The sequence below is a fragment of the Populus alba genome, chromosome 7, assembly GCF_005239225.2.
Source record: "Populus alba chromosome 7, ASM523922v2, whole genome shotgun sequence".
In the NCBI taxonomy this organism is placed as follows: domain Eukaryota; kingdom Viridiplantae; phylum Streptophyta; class Magnoliopsida; order Malpighiales; family Salicaceae; genus Populus; species Populus alba.
Window position 1 is genome coordinate 7883189 of NC_133290.1, and position 16665 is coordinate 7899853.

Below are 16665 nucleotides of genomic sequence, written 5' to 3' on the forward strand. Positions count from 1 at the left end.
CAATGAGAATTTGGTGACGATAAAAGATGAGGAGGCTCTGTCTAAGATGAGGTGTGTTGATCCCTTACATAGAAGTTGAGGAAAATAATGATGGAAATCTGTATGTATTTGAAGTTGTAAATGTCGAATGAGTACCTAAAAATACGACATGATAAAAGCTGGAGATTTTTGAACAACAAAAATGGATGTCAAATACTTTTTGAAACATGGATTGTCATTTCAATATGACCCTACAACATGAAAGCTTGGGAGGGTTACTATGATAAAAATAAAGTGTGCTGATCAGATGTTTGACTAAGGTTTTAAGCCTGGAAAGATAGATTTTAAGATAAAGATACCATCAATTCATGTAAAGTTTCAACAGTCCACACATGTGATAAAGGATGAAGTGGAGAGACTACGAAAAGAATTCGATGGGGCTAATATCAACTATCTTGAGAGGATCAACGAATAAGAAGAGTAAATGACCAATAATATCTGCACACATATGATCAATAAAGCCACCGATTAGTGAGACAGGTTTAGATTCAGGAAGCCAACAGACTGGTGAGTCTGATTCAATAAAGCTATGGTAATAAAATAGTAAATGACCAATAACAGCTGTACACGTATATGATCAATAGAGCCACGGACAAAGAAGAGGAGCAACAGGAATGAAACCTAAATGGCACGTCATCAACTTTAACTAGAAAATCCATTAAAGGCCACATATTCAGAAGAATGAAACCTTAATCTACCCAAAAAAAAAACAGTCAAGCATTGAATAGTTGAAAAGACAGGAAACGCAACAACGCGTGCCTGCAAACAAAAAGAAGCAAATGGAACGGCACCACCAATTCCCGCAGCCAATCACACCCTTGCTCATATGGTTTGTGGCTGCCGCAAAAAGAAGTTATATTCACAATTAAAAAAGCTCTCTGAGTCCATGGTATGATGAACAGTGAATCACCCAGCTCCCTTGTTTTTTTTTTTAATTATTCACAATAACAACATATTTTTATTTAAAAAACTAGATCCTCTTTATGTTTTTATTGTTAAAAAATGCATAAAAAATTTAAATTGCCCCCCCCTTTTTTTTTGTCATTTTCACGTTTCAATATTTAAAAGTTCAAAAAAAAAAAATTCATGAAAAAAGGTTAAGGAATGATAAAATGTTCAGACAATGATATTTTATTCATAAAATATCATTATTTTTGTTAATGAATTTATTTTAAAGGAGAGAGTTTAATAAAAAATGACACTTTGTTTATTTTATTGAAAAACAAAATAATTTCAAATAGATGATATGTTGGTTGTTATTTAAAAAAAAAAAAATGAGATACTTGAGCTTATCCTTACAAACATAGACACGCATAACTTGTTTGTTAAATAACACTTAACTTGTTTTTTCCTTTTTTAATTTCAGAATAAAACTATATCTAAGTAAATTTATTAAAATGATATTTCAACAATTATCCATTTTTTTTCATAGTTTTCAAAAAGATTAGAGCTTTTATGGTAATATTTAAGATTTTTATGAATAATTATATATCAACATAATATGTTGAGTTTTTTTTTTAAATTACTTAGTAATATTCAATAAGAATAAAATATCTATTTCATTTTTTAATAATGTTTTTTTTTTTAATTTTATCAAACTTATTATTTTAGATTTATTCATATAAGTACACAAAAATGATCAATTCATGAACATGTTTTTTCAATGAAACTCACTTTCATGATCATAATAAATTTTTATTTGAAAAACAATGCTTGTAATAAAAAGAAACATATTTTTATAAAAAATAATTGAATAAGAAAAGAGAGTTTTTATTTAAAAGATATATATTTTTTTCTCTTTAATTCAAATAAAGTAATTAGAATTTTTAAGAATATTTTTTTAATTGTTATTTGTCCTAAATCATGTTGCTAATAAAAAAGACATGTCATTATATATATATATATATATATATATATATATATATATATATAAAAGTTACATGAATGAGCTGAGAATACAATCTTGACTAAAAAAGTATATTTTTCTCCAGAATTTTAATAATTTCCTTTCTTACTGATATTTATTTTAATTTTTATATAATTAAATAAAAATATATTTCAAATGTACCATGATTCCTTAGGAAATAACAACTCCTGTCATTTGTAAATGCATGCTATGACATTACATTCCCTTCATTCATAAAAAAGGAAAAAGAAATTTGTAGCCAAAAATTACGAACATGCATCTTATCTATCTACAACAACGCAGCAGGAGGAAGACGATTGCTTGTAGTAACCAAAAAAGAGGAAATATTTGTACAAGTAATCACATCAATAGACCTCCACATTCCATTGCCCTGCTTTCTTCAAGCTTCTTTTGTAGTCAAGCCAGTCAATGTCTGCAGAATAGAGCAAAAAACCAACGATGGTATTGGAAGCATGTTTCATATAAAGCAGAAACCATGAGTGTGTGCAGAGTGGTTGGTTTGTAATGATTTCTCACCCTCTTTAGCAGCCAATGACACCATTATATCATCAATCCCCTTCTCCATTCCTTTCAATCCACACATGTAGACGTAGGTGTTGTCTTTCTTTAGTAATTCCCATAGCTCTTCTGCATATTCTGCCATCCGGGTTTGGATGTACATCTTTTCACCTTTGGCGTTGGTTTGCTCTCTACTTACCGCAAAGTCTAGCCTGAAGTTGCCGGGAGCTTTCTCCTTCATCTTCTCGAATTCCTGTCCATAGAAGAGAGGCCGATGCCATTAGCATTTCAAGGTTTCGTTTCCATAAGGTCTGGGAGTAATTAATGTCAGATTAGTGAAATGATTTGTTTGCCTCACCTCCTTGTAAAGCAATGAGCTACTTGTTGGGACTCCCAAGAAAAGCCATGCCAAACCATTGAACTGCAAATCATTGCAGTCAATAACTGAGTTAATTCTGTGATAATAATTATCAGCTAACGAAATCCTTGCATTCTCTAGAAAAAAAGAGTGGCTTTTGTTTTACCTTGTAGTCATCATGCTTCTCAAAGAACATTTTCCACAAGAATGATCGGAAAGGAGCAATACCAGTTCCAGTTGCAAGCTGCAGGTTCAATACTAAAATGCATAAGAAACTTGAATAGTTCAAATGGATAATATTCAACTTGCTTTATATAGAAAAAGGGGATGATACCATAATGACAGTGGCATTGGGATCTTTAGGCATGAGCATTTCTTTCCCAACTGGTCCTGTAATACTAACTTCAGCTCCAGGTTTCAAGTCACCTAAAATGCAATTCATTTCATTACTGGGATGTTAGATGAGGCATCTTGATTCACTCTTCTTTCTTTATCACAGCCCTTCTTTTCATTATACATGCCAACGATCTTGATACCAAGCTACTTCCTTTTAAACTTAAACACAAACAAATTGCTATATATATATATATATATATAAAGTCTCTGATCATTCAGCCTTACACAAGAAATTTGAGCAAACTCCTTTTACAATTTCTCCTTGGTCATTGGTGTACACGAGCCTCTTCACACACAAAGAAACCTGAACAGGGATGAATCATCCCCACCGAAATCTGTTAAACTTAATCCTGACATCACTAACAAAAAGGATAACAAGTGGAACATCATGACAATTAATTGAGCTTGCAAAATTGGCATCTGTTGAACATTCATCAATTTTTACATAAACTCAACATCTCTTTGAGAATACGTTAGAAACTAATATGTGGAAAGAAAAATATGAATTGGAAATCGGACGAAAAACTCACAGTTTTGGAGTCTCCAAAGTCACCGATAGCACTGCTAGCAATTGAATATAATCTTAGTTTATGAGGCTTCCCATTCTTATCAATACCATCTGGAATCACTCCGATTGATTGCCCTTCTCTATACGGCACCTCTCCTAAACCACCCCAGGAAACCAATCAGCCCAACAAGATCATTTCATATGTACTAATGATTTAGCTAAAACAAAAAAAGAAAAAAAAAAGGAGGAGATTGCTTTGTTAGATTTTCATTACATCATATCAACATTCAGCAGCTTGATTCCTCAACCACACTTGCATGTAAAACGAATGGGCAATTCAGCAATTATACATTTTCCATATCAATCAACCTTAAATGATTGGCAGATGATCTAGCTAGATGAAAGTTGAAGGGCATACGTACATACCTTCAGTGCTGAAGACCATGTGCCAGGTTTCACCAGGAGCATCATCACCAGTGATCTTAGTGTTCAAAAGACATCTTCCAATGTAAGGGTTCTTAGGCTTGAACTTGTTAACAACCACTCCCTCCTCATTTTTCTTTGATACCTTCTCAACCTTAGCTGGAGCCTCTGTTGTAACTTGAGCTCTAATGGAAATCACTCTGCCACTAGCAGACACATCCCTGAAGTGAACTGGCACCTGAAGATATAGCCAACCCAAAAAAAAAACAAAGAAAACATCAGATAATTAAGTTCCCTGTAAAACAAGAGGAGTGCTATGTCAAAAGAGGCAGTACCTTTCTCAAGGTGATTCTTTGTGGGGCAATGAGAATGGTTCTTGAAGGAAGAGAAGTAGACTTGGTTGAGGAAGGAAAAGAGACCGCAGCAGTCACTGCAGCTGCCATGGTTGAGATGGTGGTGGTGGTTGTGAAGAGAGGGAGGTTTTATCAGTGGAGGGAGCGAGAAACAGAAGAATGCAAGTATTATGGCTTGTTTTTTTTCTTTCTTTTTGGGGGGGATGATGGGATTTGAATGGATGAGATCTTGAAGCAAATGCAGTGGCTGATGTGAGGATAAGCTGTCTGTGCAACGTATGACTCCAATTATCCTTTTGCCACAAAAGTCTGCCTGCCACTGTCTTTGTTTTGATGTAATGGATTCAGAGCAACGAGGCCTCTCAAGTCCCAACCCAACAAAAGTGAAAATATATGACTTCTGTTGCCTATGGGCTAACTACGGCTTAAATTATTGCTCCCTTCAAGATGTGAAGGGGAGACACCACTCCATTAAAATAAAAAAGGATTTTTATTAAGGAGAAAAAAAAAATAAAAAAAGAATTTTTTAATCCAAATTTCCTTTTCTTATTCATTTATTTCTTTAATAAAAAAATTTGTTTTTAAAATAAAAAAATATCATTATTGAAAAGCAAGTTTTAATAAAAAACATAATGACTTCATAATCTTAAAGCCATTGTAAGGAAAAAAAAAAAGAATAATTAATTTGATAAAATAAAATAAAATAAAAATTACCAATTGAAAAAAATAAAAAATAGATATTTTATTCTCATTGAGTATTCATGAATAAATTTAAAAATAAGTTCTGCATATTAGGTTGCTAAATAAGTGTTTATAAAATAAATGTTAATGTTACCATCTAAAGCTCTTTTCTTACTTGAAAATTATAATATAATTAGATAATTTCTTAAGAAATAATTTTATTTAAAAATAATTTTAATCTCAAATAAACAAATAAATATAAAAAACTATTGTACGATTTAAAAAAAAGGCTAGACATACATATCTTGCCTAAGAAAAAAAATGCTCTCGTGTGCGTGAGCTTAGAAAACCAAGCCTGGTATTATTTTAAAATGAGAGAACGACATGTCATCCATTGAGGTTCTATGAATGGATGACGTTTTATCTAATGAAATAAATTTCAGTCATTAGAAATTATTGAAAAATTAGAGTTTGATCCGTAAGATTTTTAAAATCTAATTTCCAACTTATTTTAACCTAAAAATATTCTTAGAAACCTATTGTAACTTGATTTTGACTCCTTGTTTGGACCAACTTTTTTTCTTTAAAAAAAAAATTAAAATTTCTATAAAAAAATATATTTGCAATGCAATTCAGTCAATTCTCGGCCAAAAATATAGTTCTTTATTGTCTCATAAACATGCCAAAGAAATACACCATCGCAGCCCATGCAACAATTGTACTTTCAACCATAAAATAACAGTGCAACTTTAATAGTGTATTTTATTTTTATGTAATTTTATTTTTATTTTATTTATATTTTGTATTATGTATTTGAATTGAAACTTTATTATTAACTTGATAAATTTATATATACAAGTTTATGATTGATTTTAAAAAATAATTTATGTTTATTTATATTGTAGTCCAGGACAGAAAAAATTCATGGCTCCATCATTAGATGTAAGTGTCTATATATATAATAAATAGCAAAAATTTTATCCAAATATTTACATTTTATTCATTACATATAACTATCTATAAAAACTTTCAGATCAAATAAATTTGTATCGGATTTAAATAAAATTGTTATCCCTTACTATAAAAATGATTCAAGACATGATAGATAGAAATATGTTTGCATAGTTACGGTGTTTGGCAATCACTTATAAGTTAAATAACATGCATTTTTTTATAAACCAAATGTGTTGTTGATGCTCATGCCTATTTAACATTGGATTTCCTTAATGTTTACCAATACTAATGGGCAGTGATTGTAAACCTCGAGTTATTTATAGTAATAAAAATTAATAATAAGAAGGGTTAAAGTTTACATTAAATATTAATGCAAAAGGATTCTTTTTACTTTCAAGATACATTTATGATTAAATAGTTGAGATATTTATGTACGAATGGAAAATCTAGTTGGAAACTCTTACATTGGAAGGAAATTTGTGTGGAAAATTATACCTGAAATTGATAATAAAAAATATTAAAGGAAAGATAAAATATTAAGGATGTAAAATATAATATGTAGATTAGAGGTACAGTAATATATAAAGATTCGGGAAAGAATTAGGGGTGAGCAAAAAAACCGATAAACCGAGAAAACCGGAAAAAAAAACTGAAAAAAAAACCCGAATTAACCGATTAAAAAATCACAAAAAAATTCCGGTTCGGTTTCTAAAGTTTGAAACCGATTGAACCGAACCGAACCGAACCGGTTCAATCAACCAGCACTTTAAAAAAAAAAAACAGTATAAATACAAACATTTCCTAACCCTAGCCGCCGGCCCCCCCCCAACCCTCTCCCTTCTCTGTCTCCCCCCCCCCGCCCTCTCCCTTCTCTGTCCGATTAACAAACTTGATTCCATGAATCGTCTGTTACAACGATCCAAAGCCTCACAAATAGATACAGGGATTTTCGTAATTTGCATCGTATACAAAGGAATAGTTTACACTACTGACTGCACTAAAGTAGCTCTCCCAGCCAAGGACAGATCTTTCGCTTTCCACCCCGTAAGCCTTTGTCTAACCCTATCCAATACATACTAATAAGTCTGCTTTGTAACTCTCCTATGGAGTAGCTTAAATATTTCCCCTGTATTACACTTAATACTCAAAGCTCGAGCTTGATTCCAGTGGAGAAACAAAAAGTTTCTACTTTTGAAGATATGCCCCCCCACCCTCTCCCTTCTCTACATCTCACTGTTGGACGTTGTTGCGGTCAAGGTTATAGGAAAAGCAGCGAGGACCATGGGGTTTGAACCGGTTTGGAAGGGAAAAAAACTGAACCGAACCGAACTGAACCGAAATTAATCGGTTTGAAATGGTTTTCGGTTCGATTCGGTTCAAAAAATTAAAAAAAAAATAATTTCGGTTTGGTTGTTTATTTTGGTTTAAAACCGGACCGAACTGGAAATGCTCAGCCCTAGAAAGAATAATTGGACTTGCATGTTAAATTAAAGTAGGGGTATTGTGGTCATTGGATATAAAAAAAGATGATCGGCCTTTTTATTCTAGCAAAGGCCACCGTCCAAGAGAGAAAAAGAGAGGAAGAAGAGAAAGAAAAAATGCAACGAAAAAACTTGAAAATGGGTAAGGATGGGTGATTTTAGCTAGGATTATTTAAGAAACAATAAAGAAAAGAGAGAGCAAGGGAGTTTAGAAAACAAAAAGGATTTCATTAAGAGAAAGTGGGAGTTTAAGGAAGAAGAAGGTGAATAGTAAGCCGGGCAATGCAATGACCCTTGAATTGTGTCCAATACTGTTTTTAAGCAACAATTTCATAGTTAATTATATTCTTGGCATACCACTTAGAATTTCCTAATGTGTGAGGAAGTTAGGGTTTATAGTAATATTGACCTTGTGCAAATTAATTAGGTTTCTTGTGCTATTGAGTTTAGAGTGTATTATTGAAAGAAAAAAAAATGTGTTGGAGAAGGAAGAAATAACTTAAGTGGTCGGCCATAGAAGAGAAGAATGTTAGGAAATGGAGGTGTGGTTTTTATGGAAGGATAGAGTGAAGGGTGTAAGGGAGTTTTTTTTTTTTTGTATAAATTATTGAAATGAGTGTGAATGCTATAACACATAAATGAAAGAAAGTAAAACTATGAAATTGTAGGGAAATATGCCATGAAAAATGTTACATTTAAGGTGTTTATATTGTGTAATTGTTATAGAAGAATAATTATATGTATTTATGAACAAGAACAAATTATGCTAAAGTTGTTGTTATTGATATGTAAAGCCTTGGAAAGGAAATAAATTTTGTTATATGAGGAATGGTAAATAGGATAAAAGATTGAATAATAAATCAAAAGTTAGGGTTATAAATGGAAATCACATAAAATATGTTGAAGATATTATTGGAATGTTTATATAAAGAAAGAAAATATATATAATATTAAACTTGAATTATACATCGTGATAAAGGAAAACATTATTGGTTTGATAAACATTAATATCTTCTATTAAATGTTAGGAGAAACATCCATAATTGGGACTTTAGCGAAAGTAGCTCGATCACCAAGAGTAACAAGTAGTTTTTATCACCTTTAAACTGTTAAATTCTATTATTGAATTGATTTTCTTAAATTGTTAATTGTGGAAAGAAGGAGAATTGAAATATATAATTAACTTGATGACCTGTGAAGTTAGAGATTAAAGGCATGAAAAATATAACTTAGTTGTTTTGTGTACTCAGAAATATAAGGGTTAGATAATTAACTTGATTTGCCATGAAGTTGGAGATTAAGGGCATGCAAAATATAATTTAGTTGTTTGTGTACTCGAAAAACTAAAGGTTAGATAATTAACTTGATCCTCATTGAAGTTGGAGATTAAGGGCATGAAAAATATAACTTAGTTGTACGTGTACTCGGAAAACTAAGGGTTAGATAATTAACTTCATCTCTCGTAAAGTTAGAGATTAAGGGCATGAAAATTATAATTCAGTTGTCCATGTACTCGAAAAACTAAGAGCTAGATAATTAACTTAATCTCCCGTGAAGTTAACGATTAAGGACATGGAAAGTATAACTTAATTTTCTATATACTCAAAAAACTAAGGGCTAGATAATTATCTTAATTTTCCATGAAGTCCGAGATAAAAGGGCATGGAAAATGAAATTTAATTGCATGTGTATTTGAAAAACTAAAGGATAGATAATTAACTTAATCTTCCATGAAGTCGGAGATAAAGAGCATGGAAAAAATTAGTTGTTTATGTATTCAGAAAACTAAGGGTTAGATAATTAACTTAATCTTCCGTGAAATCAAAGATTAAGAGCAAGAAAAATATTACTTAGTTGTCTTTGCATTTGAAAAGCTAAAGACTGGATGAATTAACTTAATCGTCTGAAAAATCAAGAAGCTAGAGATTAAGGGTGGAAGATTCATTAGTTGTCCTCAAAATTAGGAATGTAAATACAGAAATATGAAAATGGCAAGTAAAGGGTTAAATTGTTCTTATAAGTGGTGATGATCAAGTATAGGCGGATAGATTTTATGATTAATCAATTAAGAGTAAACTAAATTGTGGGAAAAGCGCCTTTTATATATATATATATATATATATATATATATATATATATATTTGCCAAGGCACTGTAACACTAATAGAGAGGTTTCTTACCTTTACAAACAAATTTCCTGATAAGATCACCGAAAAAACCCAATTACAAAAGTTTTTAGGCAGCCTTAATTATGTTCTAAATTACTACCCTAATATTAGTCGTCCAGCCAAACCTTTACATAATAGGTTAAAAACAAACCACATTCCTTGGTCCGACCTCCATACCAACCTAGTCAAACAGATTAAGAAGCAGATCCAAACAATTCCCCTTCTCTATCTAGCTAACCCATTAACTCCTATATATATATATTGTGTATGTATATGCGTGTGATTTGCTTGAAATGAGGTTAAAACATAATGATGTATTATTATATTGAAACTTGGTATAAGTTAAGTTTATATTTAAAATATGTTCTCATAACAAGGGTATTTTTCTTGTTTTTATGCAGAACCCTCACATTTTGCTGGCACATTAACCATTATTTTATTTTAGCTAATTAGTATATTTTGGTTAGGTAATGCTTCATTTTGTGAAACTCGATTTTGTTGTATTTTAAATTAAATTCTTATGTTCCCTTTTGGATTGTAATAATTATATGGCGTTTTATGTAACTAATGTGGATGGTAAATAATAAATGCTTCCTTCTCTCCTAGTATTGTTAAAACTTTTGGATGAATGGTGGTAAAAATAAATTGTTTGAAAGGAAAGAGAAACAAAAAAAGATTGTTCTATTAGACATGCTTGAGGTTGTTTTGAATTAATTAGGTTGTGAATAATTGCTTGGGTGCCTATGCTTGGTAAAATATGGATAACTTGGTATCAATAAAATAAAAAAATATATATTTTTAATTTTAAAACATTAACACATTAAAACAATTCAAAATATTAAAAAAATAATAAATTTTTTAAAAATTCTAGCCCAGTACCAAACGGGGCTTAGACAAGGCATCTACAACAGGACCAGTACGTTCACTAAGCTATTTAGTCATTAGCTGGAGGATAGAAATGGGGAATTTTGCATTTGTTTGCATAAATAATCCAAGGCTCAAGAAGCTCCAAGTTTTCACTTTAACTACTAGCTGCTTTCTTCCTCTCATAATGGGGATATTGTCATAAGCAGATGGGCTGGATTAATAATCTAAATTATCTAATGCTTAAAGACGTCGTCTGTGTATCAGAAAGTGCTCTTTTTATCATCCTATTCATTATATGCAGCTGCCAGATAGCATCCAACAGAATAAAAGGGCAACAATTTCACACGACACAACCAGCCCATGCAGAACATCCTCCGCTAGTTCATCTGCTTTGATTGAATGAAGGACGCTACAAAAATACGAATCAGGATCGGAAATTTCACAAGAAATGCCAAAAAAAGTTATTTACATTATAAACCACAAGCGGTCATTTGCGCTGGGATTTTGAAGAAGCCCATTTGAAGTAGCCACAATTTGCTTCAGGATTGGATACAGGTCCCTACAAGACCCAAAAAAAAAAAAAGCAAAGGATCATCAGCAGAGTTCAAATATTATCCGCCAAAATCTGCAGACAGTACTGAAGATAGGTCATTTACAAGAATAGCTTCATTTTCTACCTCCTATATGATTTTAAGTTATAATGTTCCAAAAGCATAGTTAGATGTACAAGTATCATTTATTAGCTGGATTTGAAGGTTTAGAGCGAATACCTCAGCTCGTGAGCAAACAAAAAATCTGTGGCCAAAAGTAGGACCTGGTTTCTTTACTATCCGAGCAACACAGGGTTCCTTATGACCCTTGCAAACTGGAATACTATTCCGCATGAGCTGCTGTATCCTCTGCCATTCCAACAAGGCAACATTATTTCTCTCTCTCTCAAGCGAGCAATCATTTCCCTTATCTTGATACATAGATCCTGCACTTGGATTCAGTTGGCAATGCCTGGGACTGCTGCTTTTATCACCCGGTGCATGAGAACCATTCGAGTAACTGCTAGTGTTTGGTTCTGCCTGACTAGGCGAAGCATTAGTAGAAGAGTTCCCAGCACCAGTGCTAAGGTTTGGACTTTTCTGGAAAAAAGATTTGAGGGAGAGCTGGGAGCACCGACTTTTTCGTGGCTTTTTCTTGGTTCCCTCAGCAGGCACAAGCTTAGTATGCTGACTTTGCAGTATCATTGTAGTGTCAGGACAGCCCTGATTCTCATCAGTCAAATCCTTGGAATTCTCTTCTCTTTTGGAAATGGCACTATCAAACTCTTCAGTCAAAGAACATGACGGACTTGTAGATGGGCAAGATTCACTGCATTCATTAAATGATCTTTTCATGCTTTCACTGCATACCTTTATGGTAGCATCTCCATCTGAAAATGAACTCGATATCCTGGAGGATTGAATTTGTTTAGCAGCCTGCCTTTTCATAAACAAGGTCACTGCACAAGGTTAAGAACTTGAAATTACTACATGGGCTTACACACACAAAAAAAAAAAAAAAAAAAGAGGCAGCAGATTTCTTAAAATGAACAAAAAAAAAAGTAATACGAATTATCATCAAGAACAAAATTGTCACACCAAGAGTTTGCTGGACACCATGAATCATGGGCAGATATCTAGCAGATAAAGGTGGAGTGCTATGTCTGGGAATATCACAGATTTCTTCCAAACTCATATAAACAGGAGCGTGATCTGAACCTTCCAATTTGATGCCCCACCCTCCCTTCCACCTGTTTAGGCAAGTAGAGAAACTCATGGTCTTCGCAGTTTGCACAGACATGCAGACAGATTCATCCATATACACTTGAACAAGCAAACAAGGATAGAAACACAAGCACATACAGGTTGAAACAACAAAGAAAACTGAGAGGTTTCATGGCATTGCTACATTCAAGAATATAGCTGGATCCAATGATACCTAGTTGTGTCTCCAGGTTTCCAGCGTTTATACTGTGTCAATATGTCACATTCCTTGACATGGCAGGATAAGAAGTTATGGCCTTGCAAGTCATGCTCTTGATGCAAGCATGGTCCAGCACACAGAATATGGTCAATCCTACTCCCAAAATTAAATTGTTCAGCACCTGTACTTGATGACCAGCATGTGTACGCTTCTCTTCTGTAGGACAATTCAAGGTGGAAGAACTAGGATTCAATACCAACTTACTCCCAAAGAAAAAGAAGAGATCATAGAATGGCATCATCATGATGCAAGGATTAAAAAAAAAAAAAAACACTTTGAAAGATACTAATCAATGGAAACTTTAATGAATCAAAGGATACCCCACAAAGGAAACAAAACTGAGTAGCGACATGCAAATTTATATGTGCAAGGATATGAAGGATTATTGTCAATCACAGAAAGGGGGAAAAGAGTTGATGCAAGACTCTATTATGAAGAGGTCAGTAAACAAGGACAGTGAAAGGTACAATTTTATATAAGAACTTCAACTCTCTTTTTGATGTCCAAATATAACTCAACATCCAAATCCAGACTTAAAACTTTGCAAATTGAAAATCAAGTGAAAATTTTGTAACCTGTCAGGATGTTTTGCTCGGAAAACATCAACAAAGAGGCCACCTGACAGCATTAACATAGACCTGAACCATCTTCTGAATCTACAGATAAGTGAATAGAAACTTATTCAGTGCTTGCCTTGACTGGTAAAGTTTTGTGTACTTATTTAACTGACTACTCCAAATAGTCATAGCATAATAGACAAGCACTGCTTAAAAATTAGCTCATAGCTTACTCATTCTTCTCAAAATCTGGATCTGCATCACACCTATCCATAGCAGTAGGTGCAATATTGAGATCACCAACAACGAATACCCTCCTTCCCTCATGCAGAAGATTCTCCCATCTTTTCTACAACAGAGATTACCAAAATCAATCAAAGCACACAGAACTCTTCATTCATCAGGGATAAACTATTAAACACTACCAACATCAAATAATTCAACTTTAACATGGAAAAACTGAAAGGCAAAACAAATGTAAACTATAAAATCCATCAAGCCACATCATGCATAATCACCAGTAACAATGAAAAGAAGCGAAGTTAATACCTGTAATATCTTAAAAAACTTCATCTTAAACTCAATTCTCTCTGTATCATCATGGACTGCTCTAGGCCCATATATGTTAAAAAGTACTGTAGAAGACAAAATAATCAATATCAATTCCATCACAAACTCCACATCAAAATCGGAACTTTACCAAAAATTTAAAAGCTACCTTAGACTAATTCCACCAAAAAATTCGATAAAACCAAAGCTGTCAACCAAATTACCAACCAACACATAACAGATGCAATTTTTATTTTTATTTACATTAAACGCACCAAAATGATTATGATCAGTAACGACACACCGTCCCTCACTATCAACCTTAACAAGCTCATCTTTCTCAAACTCCTCAAGCCCTTCTTTTCTTTTACACCGGTCAATGAACCCAGTAAAACCCTCCTCTGCCGCAACCGGCAATGCCACTTCACTACTCGAAAATGCAGACTTTACACGACAAAATGTTGCAACCCCTACAAAGAGGGAAAAAATCATCACCAAAAAGGCAGACGTTTTTAGACAACTTTAATTTGTATTTCATTTAAGCAACTCATCAAACACCTTACCAGAGTATCCAGTACGGCCTTTATCGTTAGTTCGCGTGCAAGAAAAAAAAGATTCATACCCATCAGCTATTACTAAATCAGATGATAATTCTTGTCTTCTTAATTTTGTTTCCTGTATGTTAAATTTGCATCGATCAAGATTGTGAAGACCAAAAAATAAAAGAAAATGAGAGTTCGTGGGATTTTGTATACCTGAAAGCAAATGATGTCTGCATCGAAAGTGTTCAGGAGGTTTGAGAGAGACCCAAATTGCGAGACTCGTTGTCTTAGGCCATTAACGTTGTAAGATACTATCTTTATTGGGTTCCCCATTGATAAAGGAGCTGGTGTTTGTTGGCTTTTTTGTGGTGTTTTTAAGGTTGCGGGTGAATGGAGAGAAAATAGCCAAACTACAAGTCGGTTGCGTACCTAGCGACAAGGTATTTTTTACCTTTTCAAATTATAAACGTTCCATTTCTCACGTTCGCGGCGGGTGGCTTTTTTAACTTGTTTTTTTTTTTTTTAAAAATAAAATTATAAATGTAAATAAAAATAATTATACAAGCATCTAATTAAGTAATTTGATAATTATTGTGTAAATAAATTAATAAAAAATTTCATAAATAATACTACATATAAAATTTTTAAAATCAAGAAATAGACATAGATCAAGATATTTGATTTCATAACATTAAATATTTATGTGGTTATGTTTATTGAATTTTTTTTTTAAAATTTTTTTTTATTCAATTAAACGATAATAGAAATAAGCACATATATAAATTTGATTAAATAAAAAAAATTCATGTAAAACTGCACATATTAAAAATATTATTTAAAAATAAATAAATTTTTATTTTTTTTAAAAAAAAGTTCATATATGTAAAGACATATTAATAATTATAGAGGAAAGATATTAATTTAAATATATTAAAAAAATATTAAAAAAAATCAATTATTATCAAAATTAGAATTAAAAAAGTAAGGAAAAAACAAAGTTTACGTGGCACAAGTGCATTCAAAAGAAATAGAAAAAACAAATGACTCAAGTTATAGTTTTCAATGGGTTTAAAAGGTTGGTTTTTTTTTTTAATTAAATGATAAAAAAAATAGATAATGATAGTAGATAAATAATTCTTTTAAACAAAAAAACAAACAAACAGAGAAGAGTAAAAGACCATGATAGCTTAAAACAAACCTTTGAAAGTATGAAATTGGATAGAAAATGATAAAAAAAAATCGGTCTAAGTCAACTAGAGTTAATATGATAAACATGTAACCTAAGTAATAAGAGGTGAGTCAACCAGCAAAACTTATGACCTAGGTCATAAGATTGGGATAACTTGATAGAAAAGAAATTAAAAAAAAAAACTACAACCAATATTTTTTAAAATAATATTAAATGATGAATCAAAAAATAAAATGAGCCAAAATAAAAGTATATCGACTTGCATTAACTTTTCAAACATGTAACCTATATTATTAGACTAGAAGCATTATAAATGGAAAAACCGTGAAGCCCAATTCTTAATTAAAAAAAAATGCAAAATGATGAAATAAAAAAAAAATTAATTACATAAAAAGATCTAAAATAAAAAATTATAATTAAAAGAATTAAGGTGAATGTAAACCTTGACTAGGATTTTTGAGATTTTTAAAAACAAAATAGCATAGAGGGATGTTAAATAAATTGGGATAAGGTATTAAGAGTTTGAAAACTTTTATTTACAAAAATAGATTTAATATTGGGTCGAGAAAGAATACCCAATTAAATAGAAAATACCAAACAAGGCATTGGGGTAATATTGTAAATAAAGGAATATGGAGCCATATAAATAGCAATTTGGCTTCCAAAGAAAGCCAAGATTGCCAAACCACCATACAAGAGAGGGGGAGTTTTTTTTTTTAAAAAAAAAATTCTTAATTTTTTAAAGAGCCTGAGAGTAAGACTTAAGGAAGGGGTATCAAGGTTAAGTAGTAGATTTCAAACACTTAATCAAGGATTGAAAGTTTGGAAAGGTAGGGTTTTGGAGAAGTTGAGGGAGGGAAAGAAAAGTGAAGAAAAAACTTGACTTCTTTTGTATTTTCTCATGGATTCAAAAATTAGGGAATAAGATTTTGATTCATTTGATTGGTAAATTATGTTTGAATGTATTCATGTGTAAAAAGAATTAAAAAATTTGCATGGGTAATGTACTATGATTATCCGCATAAAGTTGATGAAAATTAGAAAGAAAAAGTATTTCTTTAGTTGTGTGGATGAATTAAATGAACAATAGATTGTAATTTGAGGAATAATTGATGGCAAAATTAGAAAGTTTATATATATGAATTTAAGTGATTTTGGAATT

General features: G+C 31.8%; 2 protein-coding genes across 7 annotated transcripts; both read right to left on the reverse strand.

Annotated features, from left to right (window-relative positions):
- Positions 1-2116: 2116 nt before the first annotated feature.
- Positions 2117-4806, reverse strand: LOC118030539 (ferredoxin--NADP reductase, leaf isozyme, chloroplastic). Its single transcript, XM_035034677.2, has 9 exons — positions 4485-4806; positions 4153-4387; positions 3749-3882; positions 3444-3522; positions 3157-3248; positions 2989-3066; positions 2823-2885; positions 2483-2717; positions 2117-2378 (listed from the first exon to the last, which is right to left on the reverse strand). Exons 1-9 carry the CDS (start codon positions 4590-4592, stop codon positions 2311-2313), a joined length of 1092 nt encoding a protein of 363 aa, XP_034890568.1. The 5' UTR covers positions 4593-4806; the 3' UTR covers positions 2117-2310.
- A 1522-nt stretch (positions 4807-6328) lies between these two features.
- LOC118030540 (DNA-(apurinic or apyrimidinic site) endonuclease 2) lies at positions 6329-14761 on the reverse strand. 6 transcript variants are annotated; one of them, XM_035034679.2, is made up of 11 exons: positions 14528-14761; positions 14336-14447; positions 14048-14242; positions 13773-13858; positions 13457-13572; positions 13242-13322; positions 12622-12822; positions 12282-12433; positions 11424-12142; positions 11123-11212; positions 6329-6632 (listed from the first exon to the last, which is right to left on the reverse strand). In XM_035034679.2, the coding sequence occupies exons 1-10, from the start codon at positions 14645-14647 to the stop codon at positions 11141-11143; spliced, it is 1854 nt and encodes a 617-aa protein (XP_034890570.1). In that variant the 5' UTR covers positions 14648-14761; the 3' UTR covers positions 6329-6632; positions 11123-11140. The 6 variants fall into 6 exon arrangements, with proteins under 6 accessions (XP_034890570.1, XP_034890569.1, XP_034890571.1 ...); XM_035034678.2 differs by lacking the exon at positions 6329-6632 and having other exon boundaries at positions 10912-11212; positions 14528-14760; XM_035034680.2 differs by lacking the exons at positions 6329-6632; positions 12622-12822 and having other exon boundaries at positions 10912-11212.
- Between the last annotated feature and the right edge of the window lie 1904 nt (positions 14762-16665).